The 27156-nt window shown below is 36.9% G+C and overlaps 1 protein-coding gene and 1 pseudogene across 2 annotated transcripts in view; both read right to left on the bottom strand.

Moving 5' to 3' along the window:
• The window catches only part of CEP192 (centrosomal protein 192), a 128118-nt gene that overhangs the window by 90833 nt on the left and 10129 nt on the right, over positions 1-27156 (bottom strand). Inside the window, exons 5-10 of one of the 2 annotated variants that reach the window (XM_045527818.1) lie at positions 22036-22211; positions 19308-19357; positions 16338-16458; positions 14370-14521; positions 12918-13062; positions 11592-11719 (exon numbers count right to left, since the gene is read on the bottom strand). In XM_045527818.1, the coding sequence (XP_045383774.1) occupies positions 11592-11719; positions 12918-13062; positions 14370-14521; positions 16338-16458; positions 19308-19357; positions 22036-22211 (772 nt within the window). Of the gene's footprint in view, positions 1-11591; positions 11720-12917; positions 13063-14369; positions 14522-16337; positions 16459-19307; positions 19358-22035; positions 22212-27156 lie in introns of those variants that run through there. The other variant, XM_045527817.1, reaches the window with a different exon arrangement.
• LOC123622004 lies at positions 12158-12293 on the bottom strand (annotated as a pseudogene).

Below are 27156 nucleotides of genomic sequence, written 5' to 3'. Positions count from 1 at the left end.
CATGCACTGCTTAACATTCTGAGAAATGTGCCATTAGTGATTCCCTCCAGTTGCGTGAGCATCGTAGAGTGCACTTACACAAACCTAGATGGCATTGCCTACTATACACCTAGGCTATATGGTAGAGCTTACTGCAAACCTATACACCATGTTACTGTACTAAATACTATAGGCAACTGTAACACAATGGTAAGTGCATGTGTTCGAACATATCTAAATGTAGACAAGGTACAGTAAAAATATGGGACCACTGTTGAATATCTGGTCCATTACTCACCAAAACATCGTTATATGGTGTATGACTATATCAGAAAAGAATAAAAATCTAAGATCAATCATCTAAGCTTCAACTTCAGGAAATAAGAAAAAGAACAAATTAAATCCAAAATAAGCAGAATAAGAGAATAACTTAGATAGAAATTGATGAAATTGAAAACAGGAAATTAACAGAGAAAAATCAATGAAACTAAAAAGTGGTTCTTTGAAAAGGTCAATGAAATTGATATGGCTCTAGCCATGCTAACTATGAAAAAAGAGAGCGGGCACAAATTAACACCATCAGAAATGAAGGACGTCACCACAGATGCCATGGACATTAAAAGAATAATAAAGGAGCACTATGAACAAATCTATGCCAACAAAGTTGATAACCTAGATGAAATAGAACAATTCCTTGAAAGACACAATCTGAAAAACCTCACACAAGAAGTAATAGGCCTAGCACTCTGGGAGGCCGAGGCAGAAGGATCACTTGAGCTCAGGGGTTCAAGACCAGCCTGAGCAAGAGTGAGACCTCATCTCTACTAAAAAATAGGAAAAAAAATTAGCCTGGTGTAGTGGCATGAACCTGTAGGCCCAGCTACTTTGGAGGCTGAGCCAGGAGGATGGCTTGAGCCCAGGAGTTTGAGGTTGCCGTGAACTAGGCTGACACCACAGCACTCTAGCCTGGGCAACAGAGTAAGACTCGGTCTCAAAAAAAAAACAACAGGCCAGGGGAGGTGGCTCACACCTGTAATCCTAGCACTCTGGAGGCTGAGGCAGGAGGATCGTTTGAGCCCAGGAGTTCGAGACCAGCCTAAGCAAGAGTGAGAACCAGTCTCTACTAAAAAAATAGAAAGAAATTATCTGGACAACTGAAACTACATATTGAAAAAATTAGCTGGGCATGGTGGCACATGCCTGTAGTCCCAGCTACTCGGGAGGCTGAGGCAGGAGGATTGCTTGAGCCTGGGACTTTGAGGTTGCTGTGAGCTAGGCTGATGCCACAGCACTCTAGCCTGGGGAACAGAGCGAGACTCTGTCTCAACAACAACAAAACAACAACAAAAGAAATAGACAATCTGAATAGGCTCATATCTATTAAAGAAATTGAATCAACAATTAATAACCTTTCAAAACAGAAAGCACCAAGTCCAGATGGATTCACTGGTGAATTCTACCAAACATTTAAGGAATACATTATACCAATTCTCTACAATCTCTTTCAGAAGATAGAAACATAGGGAATACTTACCAACTCATTCTATGAGGCCAGCATCACCTTAACACCAAAACCAAAAACATTACAAGAAAATAAAACCACAGACCAATATCTCTCATGAACATAGACGTAAAAGTCCTCAACAAGATATTAGCAAATCAAATCCAACAATATAAAAAAAATTACAGACCATGACCCAAGTATGTAAGCTTGGTTTAACAATCAAAACTCAATTAATGGCCAGGCGCAGTGGCTCACACCTATAATCCCAGCACTCTGAGAGGTCGAGGTGGGAGGATTACTTGAGCTCAGGAGTTCGAGACCAGTCTGAGCACGAGTGACAACCCTATCTCTGCTAAAAAAAAAGAAAACATTAGCTGGGTATGGTGGTGTACACCTGTAGTCCCAGCTACTCAGGGGGCTGAGGCAGGAGGATCACTTGAGCCCAGGAGTTTGAGGTTACAGTGAGATATGATGACACCACTGCACTCTAGTTGGGGTGACTGATAGAGTGAGACTCTGTCTCAAAAAAAAAACAAAACAAAATCAGTTAATGTAACCCATTACATCAACAAGCTAAAGAGGAAAAAACATGATCATATGAATAGATGCAAAAAAAATACGACATAATCCAACATCCATTCGTGATAATACCTCTCAGTAAACTAGGAACAGAGGGACACTTTCTCAACTTGATGAAGAATAACCTACAGTTGATATCACACTTATGGTGAGAAACTAGAAGCTTTCCCACTAAGATCAGGAATAAGGATTGTCATCCAAAATATACAAAGACTTCTTAAAACTAAACAATAAGAACAAAAGCAAGATGATTTTTAAAATGGGCCAAAGACCTTAACAGACACCTCACAAAGAAGATATACAGATCCACCAACCCACTTATGGGTATATATCCACAGGAACTGAAGTCAATATGCTGAAGGGATATCTGCACTCCCATGTACACTGTAGCATTACTCACAACAGCCAAGATATGGAATCAACCCAACTGTCTGTCAAAGGATGAATGGATAAAGAAAATGTGGCATACACATATATACAACAGAATACCCTTTGGCTTTAAAAAAGAAGGAAATTCTGCCATTTGCAACAATGTGGATGATCCTGGAAGACATTACACTAAGTGAAATGAGCCAGGCACAGAAAGACAAATACCACATGATCTCACTTATATGTGGAATCCCAAAAAGTCAAACTCAGAAGTAGAGAGTAGAATGATGGTTACCAGAGGCTGGGGCTGGAAAATTACCAGTCAACGGGTACAAAGTTTCTGTTGAACAGGAGAAATAAGTTTTGAAATCTATTATGTAACAGGGCAACTGAAGTCAATAAGAATGTATTATTATTCTCTTAGTTCAAAACAACTAAGAGAATAAATTTCAAATGTCTCACTACAACAAGGGATAAGTAAGTGAGGTGATGGATATATTAACTTCATTTAATCATTCCACACTGAATACATATATTGAATAATCATGCAGTATGCCATAAAGATACATACCTATGAGTTGTCTAACAAAAATATTTTAAAAACTTCTAAAATACGAAATGTATTTTCAAAGAAAGAAGATATACAGGTGGCAAACAAGACTATGAAAAGATACTCCACATATTAACAAGGAAATGTAAATTAAAACAATAATAAGATATCATTACACACCAATCAGAATGGCCAAAATCCAGAATACCGACAACACCAAATGGTGGCAAGGTTGTGGGGCAACAGGAATTCTAACTCATTGCTGGTGGGAATGCAAAATGGTACAGCCACCCTTGAAGATAGTTTGGCAGTTTCTTACAAAACTAAAACATACTTTTATGGTAAAACATATTTTTACCATAAAATTCAACAATCATGTTCCTTGGTATTCACCCAAAGGAGTTGAAAACTAACGTCCACATAAGAAGCTTTTTTCATAATTGCCAAACCTGGAAGTAACTAACATGTCCTTCAAGAGGTGAACAGGTAAACTGTGGTACATCTAGACAATGGTCTATTACTCAACGCTAAAAAGAAATGAGCTATCAAGCCATGAAAAGATGTGGAGTAAACCTTAAATGCATATTACTAAGTGAAAGAAGCCAATCTGAAAAGAGGACATACTCTATGATTCCAACCATATGACATTCTAGAAAAAGCAAAATTATGGAAACAATAAAATGAATGGGGGGAGGGTGGAAAACGGAGAGATACTGGCCAAAGGGTACAAAGTTTTAGTAAGACAGGAGGAATATGCTTCTGAAGTCTTGCACAGCATGGTCACTATGGTTAATAATAATGTATATTTCAACATTGCCAAAGACTACATTTTAAATGTTTCACCACAAAAAAATAAGTATGTGAGGTGATGAACATGTTAATAAGCTTGCTTTATTCATTCTACAAAGTATACATCAAAATATATATCAAAGTATATATCAAAATATCACATTGTACCCCATAAATATATACAATTATTTTGTTAATTAAAAATGAATGTTAAAAAAGTAAAAATGACCATTAAAAAAATAAAAGATCAGCAGTTGCCAGGGCACCAGGATTTGGGGCCTGGGAGGGATGAACATGGAGCAAAGACAGTCTTTTCAACAAATGGTGCTGGAACAACTGGACATCCACATGTAAAAAAATTAGTCTTAGGACACTGGAAAAACACTAGTGGGTACATGTCATTTACATTTGTCCAAAACCACAGAATGTACACACCAAGAGGGAACCCTGATGTGAACTATGGTAATAATGATGTGTCAGTGAGGATGCTGATACCTGGGGAGGCTATGCATGTGTAGGGGCATGGGTTATATGAGATATCTCTGAATTCTTTTCTCAGTTTTGCTGTGAACCTAAAATAAATGAAGTCTGTTAAAAAAAAAAAAAAAAAGAATGTAGTTGCTCTAACAATTTTTAAATCTAAACATAAAATAAGGCTTTATTTATACTTAGTGTAACTCTCTCAGCAAAATTTAGGAGTTATGAAATTTGAAGGGAAGGGAAAAAAATAAAAGCAATCCAGAGTTCTCCTAGGAAGTGGCATTTCGAGAGGAGATGATGAAAGTATTTGAAAGATCTCAGCTTACTGGAGTCTGAGGGAGACAAAGAGGCAACAACGTTCCCTGGTGAAAATATGGTGCTACTGTCTCAAATATGAGGTGAGAAATTTGTGTCTGATAGGGAATGAGGGAAAAGAAAGGATGCCCTCAAAAGAATAGAATACCATACAACAGAGAATCTATTCACTGATTTTTAAGACTTGCCATTATTTGTATGTATCACAAAGAAATAAAAAATTGAACTATCACACATTAGTAACTGAAAGACATACTGATTTCAGAAGTGTTGAAATATGCAAAAATGCGTAGATCTTAGAATTGATGAAAAGTGATAACAGAACTTCCAAATAAACAAAAGAAAAACCAGAAGAGACAGAAAGGCAGGAGCAGGGATGTACCGAATTACAGACTCTCAAATGAGGCAAAAACTGACAGAATTAAAGGGAGAAATAGGCAGTTCTATAATACTAGTTGGAAACTTCAATATCCTACTTTCAATAATGGATAGAACAACCAGTCAGAAGATAACCATGGAAACAGAGGACTTAAATGACACAATAAATCAACTAGATCTAACAGATACATACAGAACACCACCAACAACAGCATACACATGTTTCTCAAAAACACACAGATCATTCTTTGGGATATTCCATATCGTAGGCCACAAAACAAGTCTCAATAAATATTAAAAGATATACAAAGTATCTTCTCCAACCACAACAGAATGAAGGTAATCAATGTAAGAAGAAAACCTACAAATACATGCAAATTAAACACAATCTTAAACAGGTCAAAGATAAATCAGAAGAAAAATCAGAAAATACCTAAAAGAGATAAAATGAAAATTTTTAAAAAAATATCAAAACTTTTGGGATGCAGTAAAAGTAGTACTCAGCGGAAATTTTTTCTTTTTCTTTTTTTGGAGACAGGGTCTCATCTAGAACCAGATGGCTTCACTGATGAATTCTACCAAACATTTAAAGAATTAAAACCAATTCTTCTCAAACTATTCCGATATACTGAAGAGGAGAAAACACCACCCAACTCACCATATGAGGCCACAATTACTCTGATACCAAAGCCAGACAAAGACATCCCAAGTAAAGAAAATTACAGAGCAATATCCCTTATGCATGTTAAAAGGATTATCCACTATAACCAAGTGGGATGTATTCCAGGAATGTAAGAATGATTCAACATAAGAAAGTCAATCAAGGCCAGGCACGGTGGCTTATGCCTGTAATCCTAGCACTCTGGGAGGCCAAGGCGGGAGGATTGCTTGAGCTCAGGAGTTCGAGACTGCCTGAACAAGAGCAAGACCCCACTGCTACTAAAAGAAAAAAAAGAAAGAAAGAAAAAATTAGCTAGGCGCTATGGTGTGCGCCTGTAGTCCCAGCTGCTTGGAAGACTGAGGCAGGAGGATAGCTCGAGTCCAGGAGTTTGAAGTTGCTGTAAGATATGATGATGCCACTGCACTCTAGCCCTGGCGACAGAGCAAGACTCTGTGTCCATCAATGTAATACATGACATTAATAAAACCACAGAACATCTTGATATTAAAAAGGCATTTTACAAAATCCAATACCCTTTCATTAAAAGAAACTCTTAGAAAACTAAAAATAGAAGGAAAAGTCCTCAACATGATAAAAGTTTCTTTATTGTTGTTGTTTAAACCCACAGCTAACATCATACTTCATGGTAAAGGCTGAAAGCTTTCCTCATAAAATCAGGAACAAGGCAAGGATGACTACTTAAACTGCTGCTACTGAACATTGTGCTGGAAATTCTAGCCAGAGCAATTAGAATAAAAAGAAACAAAGCGGATGCAAATTAGAAGAGAAGATGTAAAAGTATCTCAGATTACATGATCCTATATACATGAAATCCCAAAGAATCCACAAGAAAGCTACTAGAGGTAATAAAGAAATTCAGCAAATGAAGGGTACAAGATCAACACACAAAAATCAGTTGTTTCTAAGCACTAGCAAAAAATAATCCAACGTGGAAATTAAGGAAGCAATTCCACTGATAATAGCATCTAAAAGAATAAAGTACTTGGGAATAAATCTAATCATGGAGGTGAAAGACATGCTGAAAACTACAACACACTGCTGAAGAAGACCTAAATAAATGAAAAGACATCCTGGGTTCATGAATACATAAACTTAACATTATTAAGATATCACTACTACCCAAAGCAACCTGTAGATTCAACACAATCACTCTCAAAATTTCAAAGAAATTTTCCAAAGAAATGGAAATTTATATGGAATTGCAGGGGGCCCTTAATAGTCAAAACAATATTGAAAAAGAAGAATGAACTTGTAGGAATAACACCTCCCAACTTCAAAACTTATTACAAAGCTATAGCAATTAAAACTGTGGTACTGAAATAAAGACAGCCAAATAGACCAATGAGATAAAATAAAGAACACAGAAATTAAACCCACAAATATACAGTAAACTGATTTTCCACAATAGTGCCAAGATCATTCAATCGAGTAAAGACAGTCTTTTTAATAAATCGTGCTGAGAAAACTGAATATCCACATGTAAAAGAATGAAGTCAGCTGGACTCTTACCTAACACCATATATAAAAATTAACTCAAAATGGACCAATGATCTAAACATAAGAGCTAAAACTGTAAGACTCTTAGAAGAAAACGGGAAAATCTCCATGACATTGAATTTAACAACAATTTTATGGATGTGACACCATAACCACTGGTAGAAAAATAAAAACAGATTACACTGTCATAATTAAAAACTTCTGTGCATGAAAGAATACTAACAAGAAAGTGAAAGACAACCTATAGAATGGGAGAAATATTTGCAAATCATATATCTGATAAGGAGTTAATCTGCAGATGACATAAAGAACTCCTACAACTCAACAACAAAAACACAAACATCCAATTAAAAAGTGGGCTAAAGACTTTACCTTGTGGAAGACATACAAATGGCTAATAAGCACATGAAAAGATGTTCAACATCACTAATCATTAGGGAAATGCAAATCAAAACCACAATAGGATACCACTTCACACCCATTAGGATTACTATAATCAAAAAAAGAGGAAATTAAGGAGTGTTGGCTAGGATATAGAGAAATTGGAACCCTGGTATATTGCTGGTAGAATGTAAACTGGTGCAGCTACTATGAAAACCAGTATGGCAGTTCCCCAAACATTAAACACAGAACTACCATATGACCCAGTAATTTCATTCTTAGGTATATACCCAAAAGAAATGAAAGCAGGGACTCGAACAGGTTATGTGTACACCAATGTTCATAGCACTATTATTCTCAATAGCCAAAAGTCAGAAACACTGAAGTGTCCACTGGATAAAGAGATAAACAAAAATGTGGCAAATACTATGGAATATTATTCAGCCATAAAAGAATGAAATTTTGATATATGCTACAACATAAACAGACTGTGAAAATATTATGCTTAATGAACTAAATCAAACATAGAAGGCCAAGTATTGTATGATTCCACTTACATGAGGTACCTAGAGTAGTCAAATTCATAGAAACAGAAAATAGAATAGTGGTTGCCATGGGTTAATGGGCAGTTGTTTAATGGGTACAGAGTTTCAGTTCTGTAAGCTGAAAGGAGTTTGGAGATTGGTTTGCACAGTGTACATGTATTTAACTTTACTAACTGTACAGTTAAAATGGTTAAGATGGTAAATTTGATGTTATATATATTTTATCAGATTTTTAAATTAAAATTAAAAATATATTTAATATGTGAAAAACAGAGATGCACAGAATAAAGCAAAAATTATTTTAATAAATACTGGACAAGTGGGCAGTGAGAAAAAATTAATCCAGATGCAAAACTCACACCAAAATTATTATATAATAGTATTAGAAGAAAATGGTGGATGGTGGGAAAACCATGGATGGTCCTGGAGCAGAGAACAATGATGGATTCTAATAGGTGAAAAATGTTTATGTAACAATAGGTAATAAAAGATAAATGTAATAAAGAATAAAACAGAATGGGAGAATTCTGAGAGAGACTAAAATCTTATGATTCAGCTATTAAAGAACTCATACAAATATTAAATTGATAACTAACAACTAACATCCCCTTGATAAATTTTTGAGTTTTTTCCTTTTTAGGTACGGATAGCTTTCAGCACCAGATGGCACCCATACACCTGCAAATCCACCCCCACCCCCAGTTTACAACACTTTAGTGGGGGAAAGAATCTCTATTTCTTATATACAGTAATATTATAACAAGAAATAAATAAATTTGCTTAAGATGGTAGCTGGTGTTTCTGAGTTCTGTAGATGTCATTCAATAAGAAAAGTGGGCTACTGATCTTGCCAAATCAAGGACACAATATTGTTTCTTCAGGAACACAAACTGCATGATCTCAAAATATGGGAAAAATAATTGACATTTCATGTAATAAAGTAATGTATTATAAGGCTGACCTACAAGTAGGGATTTTTTGCTCCATCCAAACAATAAAGCTTTGATGAATGTGTTCATCCCACATTCTGTCCTGGTCCTCGGCTGCAAGAGGCCAGCCCGAGCCAAGCCTCCACACTCACTGCCTTTGGGAATGGCTTCCGAGGGGGATCCAGCATCAGAGGCCTACAGACTCCGAAAGAACCTCATCTAATTTCACATATTAAATATATTTGTAATTTTAATTTAAAATTCTGACAAAATACATATGACATCAAAACATATATGCAACATGGTAACATCTTAACCATTTTAACTGTACAGTTAGTAAAGTTAAATACATGTACACTGTGCAAACCAATCTCCAAACTCCTTTCAGCTTACAGAACTGAAACTCTGTACCCATTAAACAACAACTGTCCATTAACCCACAGCAACCACTATTCTATGGGCTAAAATAAATATTTCTTAGAAGACGGACTAGAAATGGATCATCAGAAATTATTATTTACTTACAGAGGAAGAATTCCAATTTTCAAAAACTTTTAGAACATAACTCAATCAGAACCTGGGGACTTCTTTCAATAGGTGCGAGATTCAATAAGCAGGACTCTGCTTTACTTTACAGTAACCTAAGTATTTCTTTTATTTTCCTACTATGTTTCATGAAGGGAGATTATCTGTGTATGACCTATACCACCCAGCATCACGCCTACCACCAAGAGGGTCCCTGATAGTTGTCAGTTGAAATGACCTGACCAAGATTGCCTAGCAATTTGTGAGTAATGAACCAGATTAAAATTTGTTTGGAATGACATATAGTCACTAATTAGTAAAATGATCACTGCACTGTAAAAGAACAAGATCCTTAGCCCAAATTTAAATGGCCATAGATTGACATGCTTATAAAACTTATCAACTATCACATTTTAACAAAAATCAAGACAACTAACAGATGCCATCTCTTTCTTACTTCCTAATTTGCTACCACTAATTGCTAAGAACCGGAAATCCATTAACTAAATATACTAAAATTATATAACTGCATCATCAACTACACATACGCACCAATGATTACACATAATAACATCATAGTAATAACACAACACAGTCCTAGGAGGAAAAATACATGGACTCAGGAACATCTGTTCTGGTTATCTGAGAGAAGAAGCTTTGTACTTTATTTGTATGTAACTGGTTCCTCTGAGGAGCTGCAAATTCCTGAAGCTACGGAACAGGCAACTTCTGCATATTTCTGTATATAATAAAGTACTATGCCGTAGAATACAATTATTGTGATAGGAGTTCAAACAGATTAATGTAGGCTAGAGTTATTAAAAAGTAACTAGGAGCACTCTGGGAGGCCAAGGCGGGTGGATTGTTTGAGCTCAGGAGTTCAAGACCAGCCTGAGCAAGAGCAAGACCCCGTCTCTACTAAAAATAGAAAGAAATTATATGGACAACTAAAAATATATGTATATAAACTTAGCTGGGCATGGTGGTGCAAGCCTGTAGTCCCAGCTACTCAGGAGGCTGAGGCAAAAGGATAGCTTGAGCCCAGGAGTTTGAGGTTGCTATGAGCTAGGCTGATGTCACGGCACTCTAGCCTGGGCAACAGAGTGAGACTCTGTCTCAAAAAAAAAAAGTAACTAGGGACTTGACCTGAGACTGGATAGATGATCATAATTTGGATTAGGGAAGACAAGGAGAAAACAGTAAAAAGCAAAAGAGAGAGATAACATGAAGCCAGACTATACTATACTTTAAGAACTATTAATTTGAAACACAGGAATATAGAGAATATTATATACAAAAAAGCCACTATAACAAGATTAATCTGGTGGTGAAAAACATGACAGAGTAGTAAAAATACTGTTGATGGAATAATAAGTCAGACATGGTTAATAACACCTTGAACTTGAATAGGTGTAATAGAAATAAACAGGAAAGAACAAATCTAAGACATAGGCCTGAAGACATACTGACAGGATTTAGGTCTTCTGAATTTCATCTCCCTTAAAATGACAATCCCATCTCTCCTGCTGCTTTAATACACACAAGAGATTATTGTAAGAATAAAATGACTCTTTTTATATTAATAAATGAGCATACACACTCCTTCTAAATATTAATAGTTAAAACCACTCTCCAATCTCCGTCATAATTTACTAAAAAGGGGTTGAAGAATAGTGAGTCAGAAATGACTACCAAGTTTCAAGCATAGGAGAAACAAGATGTCATCAACAAACAGAAAAAACTGAAATAATGAAAAATAAATATGTTTGAGCAAGGTAAAAGATGATCAGTTGGTTTTTTTACTTAATTATTGGACATAAAGAACTTTTCAAATAAATAATTTAAATGTAAGTTATTAAATATTCAAATGTAAGAAAATGTATACACAATTGTATACTAATATGATCTTAGTGATATCAAAGATACAAACACACAAGGAAACATTATCAGTAATGATTTTTGTACTTTTTCTATATCCTTCAGAAGTCAGCAATAATTGTTTCACTGAAAAAAACTAATATCATACAAAAAAAAAAAAGCTCCTTATTTCTTTTCACAGAAAATTTTAAGAAAATACATATAAACTTACTCTGCTAAGATCTGGGACAATACCCTTCAAATTTTCTACCTTTTCTTTCTCAGTTCTCCAAGTGCTAGAGGAAAATGGTAAGACACCATCTATATGCCTTCTACTATCTTCAGTACCTATAGAATTATCTGAAAAAGATAAAAAGATAATGAAGCAATGTCAAAGTCTGAGCAATCCAATGTAATAACTGTTTCTTGATAGTCAAATTATTTTATATAAACCTAAAATAAACATAAAATAGGTCATAAAATAACCTATTTTATGACAAATTCAGCAATTTGCATACGAGAAAATAAGCAACAGTAAGAGGCAATGATAAACATGACAAACTGCTATCACACAGAGAGAATTCATAGGGCTAGGCATGGTGGCTCATGCCTGTAATCTCAGCATGTTGGGAGGCCGAGGCAGAAGGATTGCTTAAGGCCAGGAGTTTGAAACCAGCCCAGATAACATAGTGAGACCCCGTCTCTACAAAAACTTTTTAAAAAATTAGTCAGGCATGGTGGTGCATGTCTGCAGTCCTAGCTACTTGGAAGGTTGAGATGGAAGGATTGCTTGAGCCCAGGAGTTCAAGGTAGCAGTGAGCCGTGATTACACTGCTACACTGCAGGCTGGACACCAGAGCAAGAGCCTTTCTCTAAAAAAACAATTAAAATAAACAAAACATACTTGATCTTAGCCAAAAGGCTGAGAAGCAATAAAATAAATAAGTGGAATCCAAGAGAATTCATACTTAATTCTTTTTTTTTTTTTCAGACAGAGTCTCGCTCTGTTCCCTGGGCTAGAGTGCCATGGTGTCAGCCTAGCTCACAGCAACCTTAAACTCCTGGGTTCAAGCAATCCTTCTGCCTCAGCCTCCTAAGTAGCTGGGACTACAGGCATGCACCACCATGCCTGGCTAATTTTTTTTCTACATATATTTTTTAGCTGTCCAAATCATTTCTTTCTATTTTTAGTAGAGACGGGGTCTTGCTCTTGCTCAGCCTGGTCTCGAACTCCTGACCTCGAGCGATCCTCCCGCCTTGGCCTCCCAGAGCGCTAGGATTACAGGCATGAGCCACTGCGTCCGGCCATATCTAATTCTTAATGTTTGAAGATAATATAATCATTCATAATATTTAATCCAAGAAATTAATAGTACAGTATTTCCAATAACACCAATTTACTCAGATATTGTTAAAAACTCTTTAGAAAAATTTTAGACCATGAAGAATTGAGAGCAGAAAAAGGTTAATATGCTAAATATACTAAAGAAATAATTTTTTTTAAAAAAGGTAAAGTCAATCATAGAATTTAAAAACAAGGGAATATTTCAATACTTACCAGCCCCAGGTAGACAGACAACTTGGCCTTCCTCAGACTCTTTGTGAGTCGTTTCAGAAGTTCCCAAAGAGTGTGAGCCATGGGAAATCAGACAGCTGTTATTTTCTGACTGAAATTGACAGTTTAAGCTACTATTTTCATTTGCCTGTTGAAAGAATATCTTAGCTATATTAATCTTTAAAATTAAAATTAAACATTCTGAGGGGGAAAATATGGGGAGCAAGACAATGCCTACTTTACTGAAGGATGCCAGGTAATAAATGTCGAAGGAATTAGAAAAATCACCATCATGACCACCAATGTAATAATTATTTCCAGGAGGCTTTAGCAGTGATACTAAACCCAGTTCATGAAGGGTTCTTGGGGAGTAAAATGTTCACATGACTGTGATGTCTCATCCCACAGACAATTTATTAATAACAAAGGGGGAAAGGTACATTCACAAGGAGACATCTGGTCACCACTACTTTAATCAGAATCACCATACACAGCATCATCAATACTGGACAAACAGACTTAAATGTCTGATGTGAGGCAATGAGAAGTATACAACATCACCTATGTTTAATCTGAATCCAGTCATGAGAAAATTGTTTAATCCGAATTCTTGTCAAAATGTTTAATCTAGTCAGGAAAAAAAAGCAATCAGATATATCTAGATTATGGGTCACTCTACAAAACAGAGAGCTTAGACTTTATAATTTTTTTTTTAAGAGACAGGGTCTCACTCTGATGCCTAGGCTGGAGTACAGCAGCAGCATCATAGTTCACTGTAACCTTGAACTCCTGGACTCACATATCCTCCCACCTCAGCCTTCCAAGTAGCTGGGACTATAGACTTGAGCCACCACACCTGGCCTACAAAATGTTTCATGTCATGAAAGAACCACTCCAAATTAAAAGAGAATAAAGAGATATGATAACCAAACATTAAGTATAATCCTTGACACTAAATTCTAGATCAAAAATACTAAAAATAAAGAACATTTTGGGGACAATTGGGTAAATCTGACTATGGACCGTACATAAATTTAAATTACTGTATCAAGATAGATAATAGAACTGTGATTATGTTGGAAAATGTACATATTCACAGGAGATAAATGCTGAAGTATTGGGATGAAATGTCATACTATCTGCAACTTATTTTCAAATGATTCAGGGAAGAAGGTCTGTATGAAGAGAGAGAAAATGCAAAGGAGGCAAAATTAGCAACTGATTAATCTAGATGAAGAGTACATAGATGTCCATTGAATTACTCTTTTAATTTTCTGTAGGTGACAGAAAGGTAAGGAAGAGAAGGTAGGAAAGGGTGGGCATTTCTCATCAATTCATACCTGGGAGAAACAGTCCAAAGGAAACCAAAGCTTAAATTTAACATTAACATCCAATGAGATCAATAGTAATTTTCTAATGTCAAATTTCTGAAAAACCATAAAGACTGGAACATACCTGAGTGAGATCACTGATAGGTAATTTAAAATCTTTTTCTGGAGGTTCTTGTCCTTCTAGGTCTTCATATATCATTCCTGGCATTGCCAGTTGTTCAAAATAAGCTACCAAATGATCATCATAAAACATTTCATCATCAATATCATCATCATCTATTGGGAAAATGGAGAAAAAATAGGACAGGCTTTAAAGTACTGACTAAACAATAAATATTGTTTTTAGAGGTAGGGTCTCACTATGTTGCCCAGGCTGGCCTCAAACTCCTAAGCTCAAGCAATCCTCCCACTCCTGCCTCCCGAATAGCTAGGACTATAGGCACATACTGCTGCATCTCGCTAATTTTTAATCAAAAAAGCCAACAAAACATAAATGAGTTAAAATATGATTTTGTTTTTATATTTGACATGAGAAAACTATTGTAATGTAGGTCAATTATAAGTCATTACAAACATTTTAATACAAGCTAAATATTTAACCTCTTTGAGGGGACAGGACAGAAACACCTGTCATATATCAAAAGTCAGAATAAATGTGGCATCGCATATCAATGGGAAAAGAGCAGACTATTCAGAAAATGGTGCAGCAAATGGTTAACTCCATCAAAAAAGAACAGATAAGCCTATCATAGGAGAGTCAAAACGGAGAGAGAGAAGAAAGGACCTTGCAGTGGTTGTCAGTGTTACAACACCCAGCTTGGCTAAGATAAAACAAAACTCTCAATCATGGCAATGGTATTGTAAGTTGGCAGTGCCTTTTCAGAGGTTAATTTTGCAACATTAAGAGTCTTAACAACACTCATAACCTTTGACTTAGCAATATCACCTCCAAGAATCTAGCTTACTAAAACAATCAGGCTGGGTGCCCTGGCTTACTGTAACCCTAGCACTCCAGGTAGCTGAGGCAGGAGGATTGCTTGAGGTCAGGAGTTCAAGACCAGCCTGAGCAAGAGTGAGACCCCCATTTCTACTAAAAATAGAAAAATTAGCTGGGTGTGCTGGCGCGTGCCTGTAGTCCCAACTACCTGGGAGGCTGAGGGAGGAGGCTGGCTTTAGCCCAGGAGTTTGAAGTTCTAGTGAGCTATAATGACGCCACTTGCATTCTAACCAGGGCAACAGGGAGAGATTCTGTCTCAAAAAAAAAAAAAAAATTAAAGATCTGTTAAATTCAGATCAATAATTCCGTATTTACAATTCCATAATCCAAAAAAGTCTGAAAACTCCTTTGGCAACAAGCCTATCTGGAATGGATGTGATGCTGTATATAGTTTCTATTTAAATCATTCAGGTAATTAGCCTGGCCTTCAAAGCCATTCATAATTTGGCCTCAGCTTACTTTCATGAGTTTATTTAACCAACGTAGCCACCTACAGGTGCTGTCAACCTGCAACACAAAACCACTGGCTATTCCCCAAACCTGACATACATGCCTCACAGCCCTTTGCTGAAGTTCTTCCTACATCCTGATGTGTACTCCTCCCATATTTAAGGCCTAGCACAGGCCACATGCTCTTTCCAGAAAGCTTCAGAGATGCCTTCCTCAATCACAAGTAATTTATCAACCCCTCTGCCAAGATTCCCAAGCACATTTTTATACTGTTGAGGTGTACACTTCATACAATGTGAAGTTTGGCTATGCATCTCTTTTCTGCATTTAGTTAAGGTTTCTTAGAGAGCGAGGCTAAATATTTCATTGTTTCTCCAATTTCTAATCATAATGCTTTACACTGAGCGGCACCTTTAAGCGACTACTTTGTACCCTAATGATGTTAAACTGAGGGATAAGTAGAATCATACAAGGTTGATCTACAGAAATAAAATTTAAAATCCCATCACTCAATAAAAGTGTCCATTTGTGTGCTGGCAGGTAGGAGGAAAGGGAGGGGCAAAAATCCAAAAACTTGGCATAATAACTACTGCAACAAAGGAGGTGACAGGGTAAGAACTAGGAAAACACACGTCTCTTCAGTACCAGAAGAATCTTCCAAGCTTGTCGGTAACATAAGTTTCTCATTTTCTAATAAGCTAGTGTGGCTTAAGTCACTGTTTGGAATATCGTCTTCAAAATGTTTTCCACCATCAAGTACAACGATCTATAAGAAATAAAATGGTAAGAGAAGCATACTCACAGCTTCGAAGAGCATAGTACATGGCTACAAAAAGGACCAAGTATTTTCTCAACCTCCCAGTATCTATGATTCACATTTAGGCAATGAAGGGCTAGTTGTGTTCTATATGTATTAATAGCTCCCTTCCCTGCCCCCATGCCACTTCCCTCCACTGACCAACCCAATAAGACATCTTTAAAAATTTAAGGCTTCTCTCAAATTGTTTGCACATATTTGGAGAACCTAGTAGTATAATTAGAGTACTAATATTCACACAGCTCAACTTAGAAACACAAGGCTTATCACAGAAAGTGAAGACAAGAGCAAAGTTGGACTCAGCAACCTTTACCTAAGTAACTTTTCATTACCATTACTTCGGAACAATCAATTTCTCTGCTCAACCCAGGGACCATGTAACTCTAAAGGGCACACAGTAGTTTACAAGGACACTCGAGGCCCAGAATAAAAATGCAACATTTCCCTCTATGCTCTGATTTTATTTCATAGTAATTTAAACATATATTAAAATAATTAACACCAGCTTAAGAATTAGATTGCAAAATGAACACTAATTTTAAAGATAAAAACATGGCATCTGAATGCAATTTTACACTTACAGAAGACAGTGCTGAGGTATTCCCATAAATATCTAAGGCACCAGGGGCACCAAGGGCTACTTGTGATTTATTGCTATTTAAACTAGACACTCCCCTAGAATATGGCAAATGTTAACCCTCACGCAAATATAAACTGTGTTCTGCAATTTTTCATAATAAAAAATTGTGAAAAAATCTGTATGGGAAAGAACAATGTGTAAAATGTCTCTGCCTTTTGGGTAAGGTCTGCTATTAAGAACCCCATGTGCTCCACCATGCCCCTTACACTTAGGCCAACGGAACTGAAGAGACCCTGGAAAATGTCTCTACTCTGATAAAGCGGCATAGCTTTCACAGTTTTACAAAGAGACCTTCAAAAACACATTTCCTTCAATGATGTGGCTGCCAGGAGAGGCAAAGCTAAAAGAAAAGTCAAATGCAGGAGTAGCTCTTCCCAGTTTCTGTTTTCTAATATATTTATTTTCTGCTTCTCTCACTTCTTCCCCTTTTTAATCGAGCATCTCACGTTTCTACATTTGTTTTGCTGCTTTCCAGTTTTACTGTCCCTTTCTTTTATTATTAAATAGCTCTAATACTTTTTGTAAGTCAATTCTTCACCTATACTAAGAAAATCAATTACTTTCCATAGGGAAAATTCATGTTCTATCTCTTTAGAAACTATTTTTTCTAAATGTTCTGAAAATATATGAGTGAAGGGTAACTTGTTGTAGAGTAAGAATTAAATTCAACGGTTAAGAAATCACACGTTCTGACTTAATTTCAACTTCACTACACCTAAACTTCTCTAAAAAGCATTTCTCACCCTTGAAACTTACACATGGGGTAAGTGTACAGACCATTTTCTGTAAAGGACCAGACAGTAAATATTTCAGGCTTTATGAGCCATACCATCTCTGTCACTTCTCAACTCTGCTATTGTAGCCCAAAATCAGCCATAAAGAAAACATAAACAACTGGGCATGGCTATGTTCCAATAAAACTTTACAAAAAAAAGGCAGCAGACTAGATTTGGACCAGAAGCTGTGGTTTGCCAATCCCTGGCACGGGGAATAATTTTTACTTTAGATCCTTCTGCAATTATTTTATAAAAATGATCTTAAAAATTCTTATAAAGTAATTATAAAACAAAAATTACATCTCCTTTTTATAAGTTTTAACAGTATTTAGTTTATATTTTATAAGTAAGTCTCATAAATACGAGACTGCATGCCTAAAATCCAGGTTTAGTATTTGTATTAGGCATAAACTATTTATCTGCTCAGTACCACTTCCTTTGAAGAGCCCCTTTTTACTTCATGTGGTCCAGTGGGGTTGTCAGTTGAACTCCTGTATCTGTGCATGTACATGCATAAGCACACATACAGAAGTGGACATAAGATCAAGGCTCATCCCAACTCAGTCCTTGGCATGGTGACTTCCCTAGGGGAGGGCATTAGAGTTGTCTTTTTTCTCTTCTTCTTCTTTTTTTTTTTGGAGACAGAGTCTTGCTCTGTCACCCTAGCTAGAGTGCAATGGTATCATCATGGCTCAGTGCAACCTCAAACCTCTGGGCTCAAGCTATTCTCTTGCCTCAGCCTCCCAAGCAGCTGGGACTCCAGGCTTGTACCACCACGCCTGGCTAATTTTCTTGCTTTTAGTAGAGACGGAGTCTCACTCTTGCTTAGGCTGGTCTCGAACTCCTGAGCTCAAGCAATCCTCCTGCCCCTGCCTCCCAGAGTGCTAGGATTACAGGTGTGAGCCACCATGCCTGGTCTTCTCTTCTTTTTTGATCATGAATGTTAACAGTGTAGGGTTGGGTTACCTACAAATGAAGACAGCTTACTATCATTTATCAAATTATTGAGTGACAACTACTTGTCAAGAACTGTTCCAAGTACTCAGGATACAATCAAAAAAAACAAAAAACAGAGCAATCCTTACCCTCATGGAGCTAATATTCTAAATGAGGCCAGTACAGAGTGAAGTAGAGCAAAGAGACAGAGACAGCTGTGATGACAACATCAAGTCCAATACTACACAGCCCAAGATGCCAGCACTACCACTGAACCTTCTGATTATTTGAGATAAACTCCCATTTTGCTAAAGCTAGGGAAGTTGGAGTTCTGCTATAAACAAGTACAATATATCTAATGAAATATTAACACCTATAATGTGAAATATGAACTTTTGCTCCCCTATGATGCTCCAGAAATTGCTAACAAATACATAAAAGTTTACCTTGTGTTGCTTATTCATCCACGATCGTAAACGATAATCAATAGGTGAGTCTGTTTAAGAAATTAAAAACAAAAACTGAGAGACCATGTTATTCCATCAACTAAATACCCAATAATATCTAAAAACAGCAAATGAACATTTTTTATATTGAAATAGAATAGAAACACTTTTAAATGATGGTATAGGAATCCATCATGGGTGAGTTAAACTAAAAAATGTTATGCAGGGAATCCTAAAAAAAGTATACACAAGCCAAACAACTTGAATATGAATCTAATCAAGATTTTACAGCCACCTTCTGCTTTGTAGGGAATGTGGGAAAGGGAGAAATAAGAGAAATGATACCCTGAGTAAGGAAACTATAAACTCAAACAGTGGGACAAACTGCAAGGTGACTGCCCTAGCCTATTTCAACAAGGCACTGACATAAGGGATACAAAAAAGCACCGCAACATAACATATCCTTCCTTAGACCCTAATTCCAGCAAATCATTATGTACTGGTGTAATACGAATTAAGTTTGTTAGCTACATTAATATCACTGTGGTTATGTAAGAAAATGTCCATATTTTTAGAGGAGGATACTAAAATACATACAAATAAAATGACATCTGGAATTTTTAAATATCAGAAAAAGTGATAATAAAAAGGTGAGATGAAGCAAGTATGACAAAATATTATACTAACGAAAACTAAGGGATAGCTGTATGGGTTTTGTTAAAACTGATATACATAATTTATATTCCATAAAACTCACATTTTTAAAGCATACAATTCAGTGGTTTTTAGTATGTTCACCAGGTTGTGCAGCCATCCCTATCTTCACCATTCCAAAAAGAAACACCAAACCCTTTAGCAATCACTCCTTACCTCCCCCTCCCCAGCTCCTGATGACCACCAACCTACCTTCTACGGATTTGCCTAATCTATACCTACAGATTTGCCTATGGATAAATGGAATTACATACTTTGTCTTCTTTCACTTAGCATAGTGTTTTCAAGGTTCATCTATATTACAGCACATATAGATACTTTGCTCCCTTTTACGGAAGAATAATACTCTATCATGTGGACATACCATATTTTATTCATTCAGTAGTTAATGGACATTTGAGTTGTTTCCACTTGCTGGCTATTGTAAATAATGCTGCTATGAACATTCATGTACAAATTTTTGTGTGGACATATGTTTTCCTTTCTCTTAGATGTACACCTAGGAGTGAAATTGCTGTGTCATATGGTATCTTCATGTTAAATGTTTTGAGGAACATTGAGGAACAAACATTGTCAGATTGTTTTGAAAAGTGGTGCGTCATTTTACATTTTCACAAGCAATGTATGCAGGTTTCAATTTCTCCATATCCTCACCAACACTTACTATTTTCCATCTTTTTGATTATAGTTATCCTAGTGGATGTGAAGTGGTATGTCACTGCGGTTTTGAATTGCATTTCCCTGGTGACTAATGATATTGATTTTTTGAAGTGTTTATTGGACATTTGTATAACTTATACAGAGAAATCTCTATTCAAATCCTTAGTCTACTCATTTGTCTTTTTAATGATGAGTTTTAAGACTTCTTTATATATTCTGAATACTAGCACCTTTTCACCTATATAAATTACAAATATTTTTTCCCATTCTTTGGTTTGTCTTTTTACTTCTTGAAAAGTTTTTTTTCTTGCTTGTGAACGTGGAAGTTAATGCTATTCTACTTGTGTATATACGATATTTTCATCAAGAGAAACACAAACATCCCTTAAAACTTTCTTAACTTAAACATATAAATGTGTATCATTCATTAATCTTATAACATAAAATCAAGCAAGGCCTTCTGAGTACTGAACTACAGTTTGGAGTTACACAGTATCACTGCTATAAAAGCCTATAGAAGTCAGTTTTCAATTTCCAGTTTTGATTCCTTTGAAGGAAGAAAGAGAATGTAAAGTATTAAAAGGAATCACAAAGCAGAAGCAGCCTGTAAATGTTTTATTTTAAACAATTTTCCCCACATTTTTGTAGTTTCTTCCCCACATCTAATATGATAGCAGTTTTTCAAATGACTAACCTTTGAGTATTTCCAAAGCATTCAACTTGGTTTTGATAGAAACAATTTTAGAATTTATAATTCACCAGTTATATAAAAATAAGTTTATAAACAAAAATAAGTCTTGACAGGAAAAGTGAAAAGTGCACAAGAAATAGGCTCCTTATCTTGAACACAGATGGGCTCTTTGTGCTGTAGCCATCAAACAGCACGATTTCCAAAGGAAAGGGGATTTCAGCTTAAATCAGTCAAGACAGTTAAGACGAGAACAGTTAAACTGTGGTCTCCAACTCATAGGCCATGGACCAGTACCAGTCTGTGGCCTGTTAGGAACTGGGCCACACAGCAGGAGGTGAGCCAAGGGCTGGTGAGCCAGCAAAGCTTCATCTGTATTTACAGCTGCTCCCCATCGCTGGCATCACCGCCTGAGCTCTTCCTCCCCCAACCCCCATGGAAAAATTATCTTCCATGAAACCGGCCCCTGATGCCAAAAAGACTGGGGACCACTGAGTTAAGAGACTTTTTCCCATAAAAGTACTGTAAATATGATATTAATAGGTACACATCAAACCAAAGTATTTTCAGTTTTCCATATAATAACACACACACAAAAATATAAAGTCCAAAAATGGGGAAATAAAACTTAAAATATATACATTACAAAATAATTTCTAATAGTACCTTGTACTTGTTCCAGTGGTGAAGTCCTATCAAAAAGATCCTGGTCCTGAAAGGATTCTGTAGGTTTAGCTTGCTCTTCCTCTGGTCTTGCTTTATCACTTTGAATAGCTGACTGCTTTATGAGAGCATTTGACAAATGCTGACTTTCCATGTAGTTCCTTTTCCTACAGATAGAACTTTAGTATTAGAGAATAATGATAAAATGTTCATTACTTTGGGTAAATCCATAAAACATCTATTAATCAGTTATGTATTTCATCTCTCAAAAAGAAAAAAATGGATACAGTGAAAAGAAACATTTCTGGGTCTAGGCAGAAACTACAACTGGTAACACTATTGGGCATTCTGAGGACTGAATCAACATTTTGGGTCCAATGATGTACAGTCTACCAAAATCAAAGAGAATATAATATTCCTACTCTGCCTCTCAAGTGATAAAAAGTTTTTTTTTTCTTTTGCAAGTAAGTATCCCTGTAACTATCATGTCTAGAGAAAATATCAGCTTTCTAAAAATAAGACAGACTTACAGGATACTGGTGTATTTGGCAAAATAGCTAATCTCTGAATTAGTAACCATTTTAAAAGTTATACTTTTACCCCCTGCATCTGTTCTTGCCCTTATCTTCCTACTACCTCTGCTGTTTTATACATAGATCAAAATATTTTTCCTTAAAGGCAATTCTCCTTCCAACCTCGGCAAAAGCTCTAACATCTCTAGCAGCTCACCACAGCAAGAGGAGGGGTGGGGACGGAACTTCAGGAAAAAGCCTTGAAATGGAACGAATTCATCCTTTGGCAAACTGATACCTACAGCCAGACTCAAATTCGGCCAGGATGGATGAAAAAAAATAGCCCTTCCATATTCTGCAAATCCCAACCCTCTGTGCCTAAGGCAACTCTCCAATCCTAATTACAATTCATTTCCCAGTTTTTCTCTCTCTCCTTTGGGGATGTAGTAGTGAAAAGGTATTAGCTTAAACTGAAGGTGCACTCATGGGGTAGGTACAGGAAAATTTCACCCTGAGTACAAGAGAGGGTAGGGGTAGGTGGAAAGACTACAAAGTCCTGTGGGTAGATGGCACAGAAAGGAAAAAGGGTGGGGCAGCAAGACAGTGACGTGAAATAAAAAAAACAAGTCAGGACATTTAGAATGACTTTCTGATTTTAAAGCATCCCCCACCCCTGCGACAAAAGCATACAGTATGCCCATTAGAACTTTAGGATACAGCAGGACAGTTGAGGGCAGGCCACACTACATTTACCACCACCCCTTAAAAAATCTACTTCCTCAAAGCTATAACTATCCCCCGTTTTTATTAGCCCACGAAAAATTTCCAAAGGAAGCCATAAGCTTCAAGATAAAGTGGCAAGAGCAATTTCCATTAGTCCAATAAAGTGACAGTAAGGAAATTTATAAAAGTGAAGCAATCTGGACGACCAGATTCTAGAATCTGAAACGCACATGGGGTATGCAGAAAAAAAGAAAGCTGCGATTCAGAACCAGAACAGAAGAGATCAGAAGCAGAGCAGAGAACAAATCCTACCAGGATGAACCACAGAGATGTTTTGTGAGTACAGGCAGAAGGGCAGGAGGGGGTCAGGATAAGAGCAGGAAAAAGAGGTTAACTGAAAGTTCATCAAGCAGCTGTGACAGCAGCACCCACCACTCCTCCCCAACCCAACAAACATTACAGCAATGTCTCCATGGCAGTGAACACCTGGAAAGGGGGCAGGAAAAGAAGGACTTTCCTGTAGAGAAGGTATATAAATGCCTGTGGAGAACAAAGTGATGGTGGTAACAGCAGCCTAGAATAAAGCTTAAACATTTGGCATAAATTTGAGACTCCCAATCTGCTCACTCTAAATCGAATTCAGCCAGGAACAATATCCCACTCACATGGAAGCCAAATACAAATGAGACCTATATACATGACAGCTAAGGTTGCCCATGTCAGCAACCAGAACACAACCACAAATCAGACATGAGGAAAAAAAGTAGCAGTTCAAGAGATAAAAATGAACAAACTAAACAAATAACCCCAGAGAAAAGGAACAATTTACAGAACTTTGAAAATTTTCTATTTAGAATCTCAGAAATATTTAAGCAGCTATTACAGGTGTCCCTCAGTATAAGTGAAGGATTGGTTCCAGGGCGCCCACATATAACAAACTCTGCACACACTCAATTCTCACAGTCAGCCCTTCCTATACTTGGTTTTCACATCCTTGAAATACTGTATTCTTGACCCACATTTGGTTGAAAAGAATTCACATGTAAGTACGCCCTCACAGTTTAAACCTGTGTTGTTCAAGGGTCAACTATACAACCACAAAAGGGGCCATTAAAAAAAAAATGACCAAAAAAAGAGTTCTTATCACTAAAATTATGATTGTCAAATGATTTAATAAATAGTAAATTAGAAACTTATCTAGAACAATGTCTTTTTGCACTAAAACAGAAAAAAAAGGAAAAAACAGTAGAAACAGATCAACCCAGGCAATCCAAAATAGTAGCTCCAGAAAGAGAAGACAGAAAAATAGAAGAAAATTTCCAAAGAAATAATAATTATCTAGAACTAAGGCACACAAATCTCCAGATTGATGCCAATTAGAATTTGGTGAATGGGGGAAAACATCTCCACCCACAGGGGACTCAGAGAGGATTCTAAATGTTTCCAGACAGAAAAAACAGTCCACATGCAAAAGACCAAGTATCAAAATGACATCAGGCTTCTCACACAGTATAACAATGCCTTCAAAATGTTGTGAAAATTATTTTCATCTTAAAATTCTATACTCCGCTGAAGTATTAATTCCAAGGTTAGAAAAAAGACAATTTGAAACAAATAAATTCCCTCCTCCAGAAGGGGTCAAAGAAGCCGTCCCTCACATGGGGACTAAGGCCATGCCTCTTCAGGCTGTTGACCTCCACTCAGACTAACAAGCCAGGTCTTAAAATCATTCAGGAGTCAAGGAGTGAGACCACCCACTGCGTCTCAGACCACGTGGCCAGACATCCTGTCTTCCTTTAACAAGCACCAGCAAAACCAACTTCAAGACCTCCCCCTGCCAGTAGGAGTCAAGAGGGTACTCCCAAGAGACCCCTTCCCTCCCCCACTTCCACCAAGCTCCTTGTTAGGGTTACCAATGATCTAACCTATGCTAATTCCAATGGTCAATTCTTAGTTCTCATTTGACATAGCTGGATAATTGTCTCTTCTTTCATACATGTTCCTGACATGGCTTGCAAGACACCGTTTTACCTCCTACCTGTCAGCACTAACCTTCAGTCTCCTTATCTATTCCTCCTGTCCCCAACTTCTTAATGCTCCAGTGCCCTGAAGGTCAGGCCTGGAGCTCTTCTCTCTATCCACCTCATGCCCCTGAAAATCCAGCTTCCTGAGTGGTCTTCCTGTACCCATTCTTGCCTCCCACAGTCTAGTCTCCACAAAGTAGCCAAATTCAGGCCGGGCGTGGTAGTTCACGCCTATAATCCTAGCACTCTGGGAGGCTGAGGTGGGAGGATCGCTCGAGGTCAGGAGTTCGAGACCAGCCTGAATAAGAGTAAGACCCCCGTCTCTACTAAAAATCGAAAGAAATTAACTGGACAACAAAACTAAATAAACAAATAAATAACATAATTCAGATGGAACCGTCTAATGGTTTTCTATTTCTCTCAAAGTCAGAGTCAAGATCCTGCTCACACCCCTCCAGCCTCCTTGCTGCTCTGTGAACACACTGGGTCTGCTCCTACCTTGGTGCCTTCATGGTGCACCCTCCACCTGAAGTCCTCTTCCCCATGTCCCTCCCTCAGGTCTTTGCTCATATCTTACATCCTCAGAGACCCACACTGCCTTCAGCCTTCCTAATGACCCTCTTTTTTCTATTTTTTCTAGTACTTTTCCTTTCTAATATACAATAAAATTAGCATATCTTAATGTCTTGTTTAACATCTGTTTTGTTCACTGCTATTTCCTAAGCACCTGGAAAAGTGTCTGGCATGTACTAGGTACTCAGTCAAAAATACACAATGAGTGAATGAATATACACGGGTTAGCACCTTTAATATTCAGAAAGTACTTTGAATCTCATAAGAACTCAAATATAAATTTAAACACAGAAAACAAGATTGTCTATAATATCACCCTTACCATTTTGGTTTTACAGACCTCCAGACTTTCTCCTTTGCATATATGTATGTTTATAAATTATATTTACCTCTAAAAATCAAAGATTAAAAATAGTACCATCAAACATTGGGTGGGCTGAGAGAAGTAGGCATTCTCAAATACATCTAGTGGGATTATAAACAGGTACCAGTTTTCTAAAGAGCAATGTGTTAATTTGCAATGGTCTTTAAAATAAAACATTTTTAACTCAGCAGCAATTTAAATCCTAAGAATTTATCTTAAAAATCTCTTAAGTGTACAAAATGTATCCATAAATGTATAAAGTTCATTACATTTATTATAGCAAGATTGCAATAATCTAAATGCCCAAAGACTTGAGTATAAGCCATTAACATGATATAGATTCATATTAATTATAATTGAAAGCTGAACACAATACCGTATATTAACTTTTATAAGTTATAATAAATAGTATGACAGTTTATTCCTATTCTGTAAAAAAAAAAATTAAATAACATATATACACACAGAAAAGTCTGGAAGGCTGGGTACGGTGGCTCACATCTGTAATCCTAGCACTCTGGGAGGCTGAGGCGGGAGGACCGCTCGAGGTCAGGAGTTCAAGACCAGCCTGAGCAAGAGCGAGACCCTGTCTCCACTAAAAAAATAGAAAGAAATGATCTGGACAGCTAAAAATACAGAAAAAAAAATTAGCCAGGCATGGTGGTGCATGTCTGTAGTCCCAGCTACTGGGGAGGCTGAGGCAGAAGGATTGCTTGAGCCCAGGAGTCTGACGTTGCTGTTAGCTTGACGCCATGGCACTCTAGCCCAGGCAACAGAGCGAGACTCTGTCTCGTAAAAAAAAGTAAATTAAAAAAAAAAAAAAAGAAAGAAAAGTCTGGAAGACTATAAATGAAAATGTATCAAGGTACAGTGGTGAGCACCTGTAGTCCTGGCAACTTGCGAGGATCACTTGAGCCCAGGAGTTCCC

Source organism: Lemur catta, chromosome 16, assembly GCF_020740605.2.
Source record: "Lemur catta isolate mLemCat1 chromosome 16, mLemCat1.pri, whole genome shotgun sequence".
In the NCBI taxonomy this organism is placed as follows: Eukaryota; Metazoa; Chordata; class Mammalia; order Primates; family Lemuridae; genus Lemur; species Lemur catta.
Note: the sequence above shows the minus strand (reverse complement) of the source record. Positions and strands in the feature narration are given on the sequence as shown.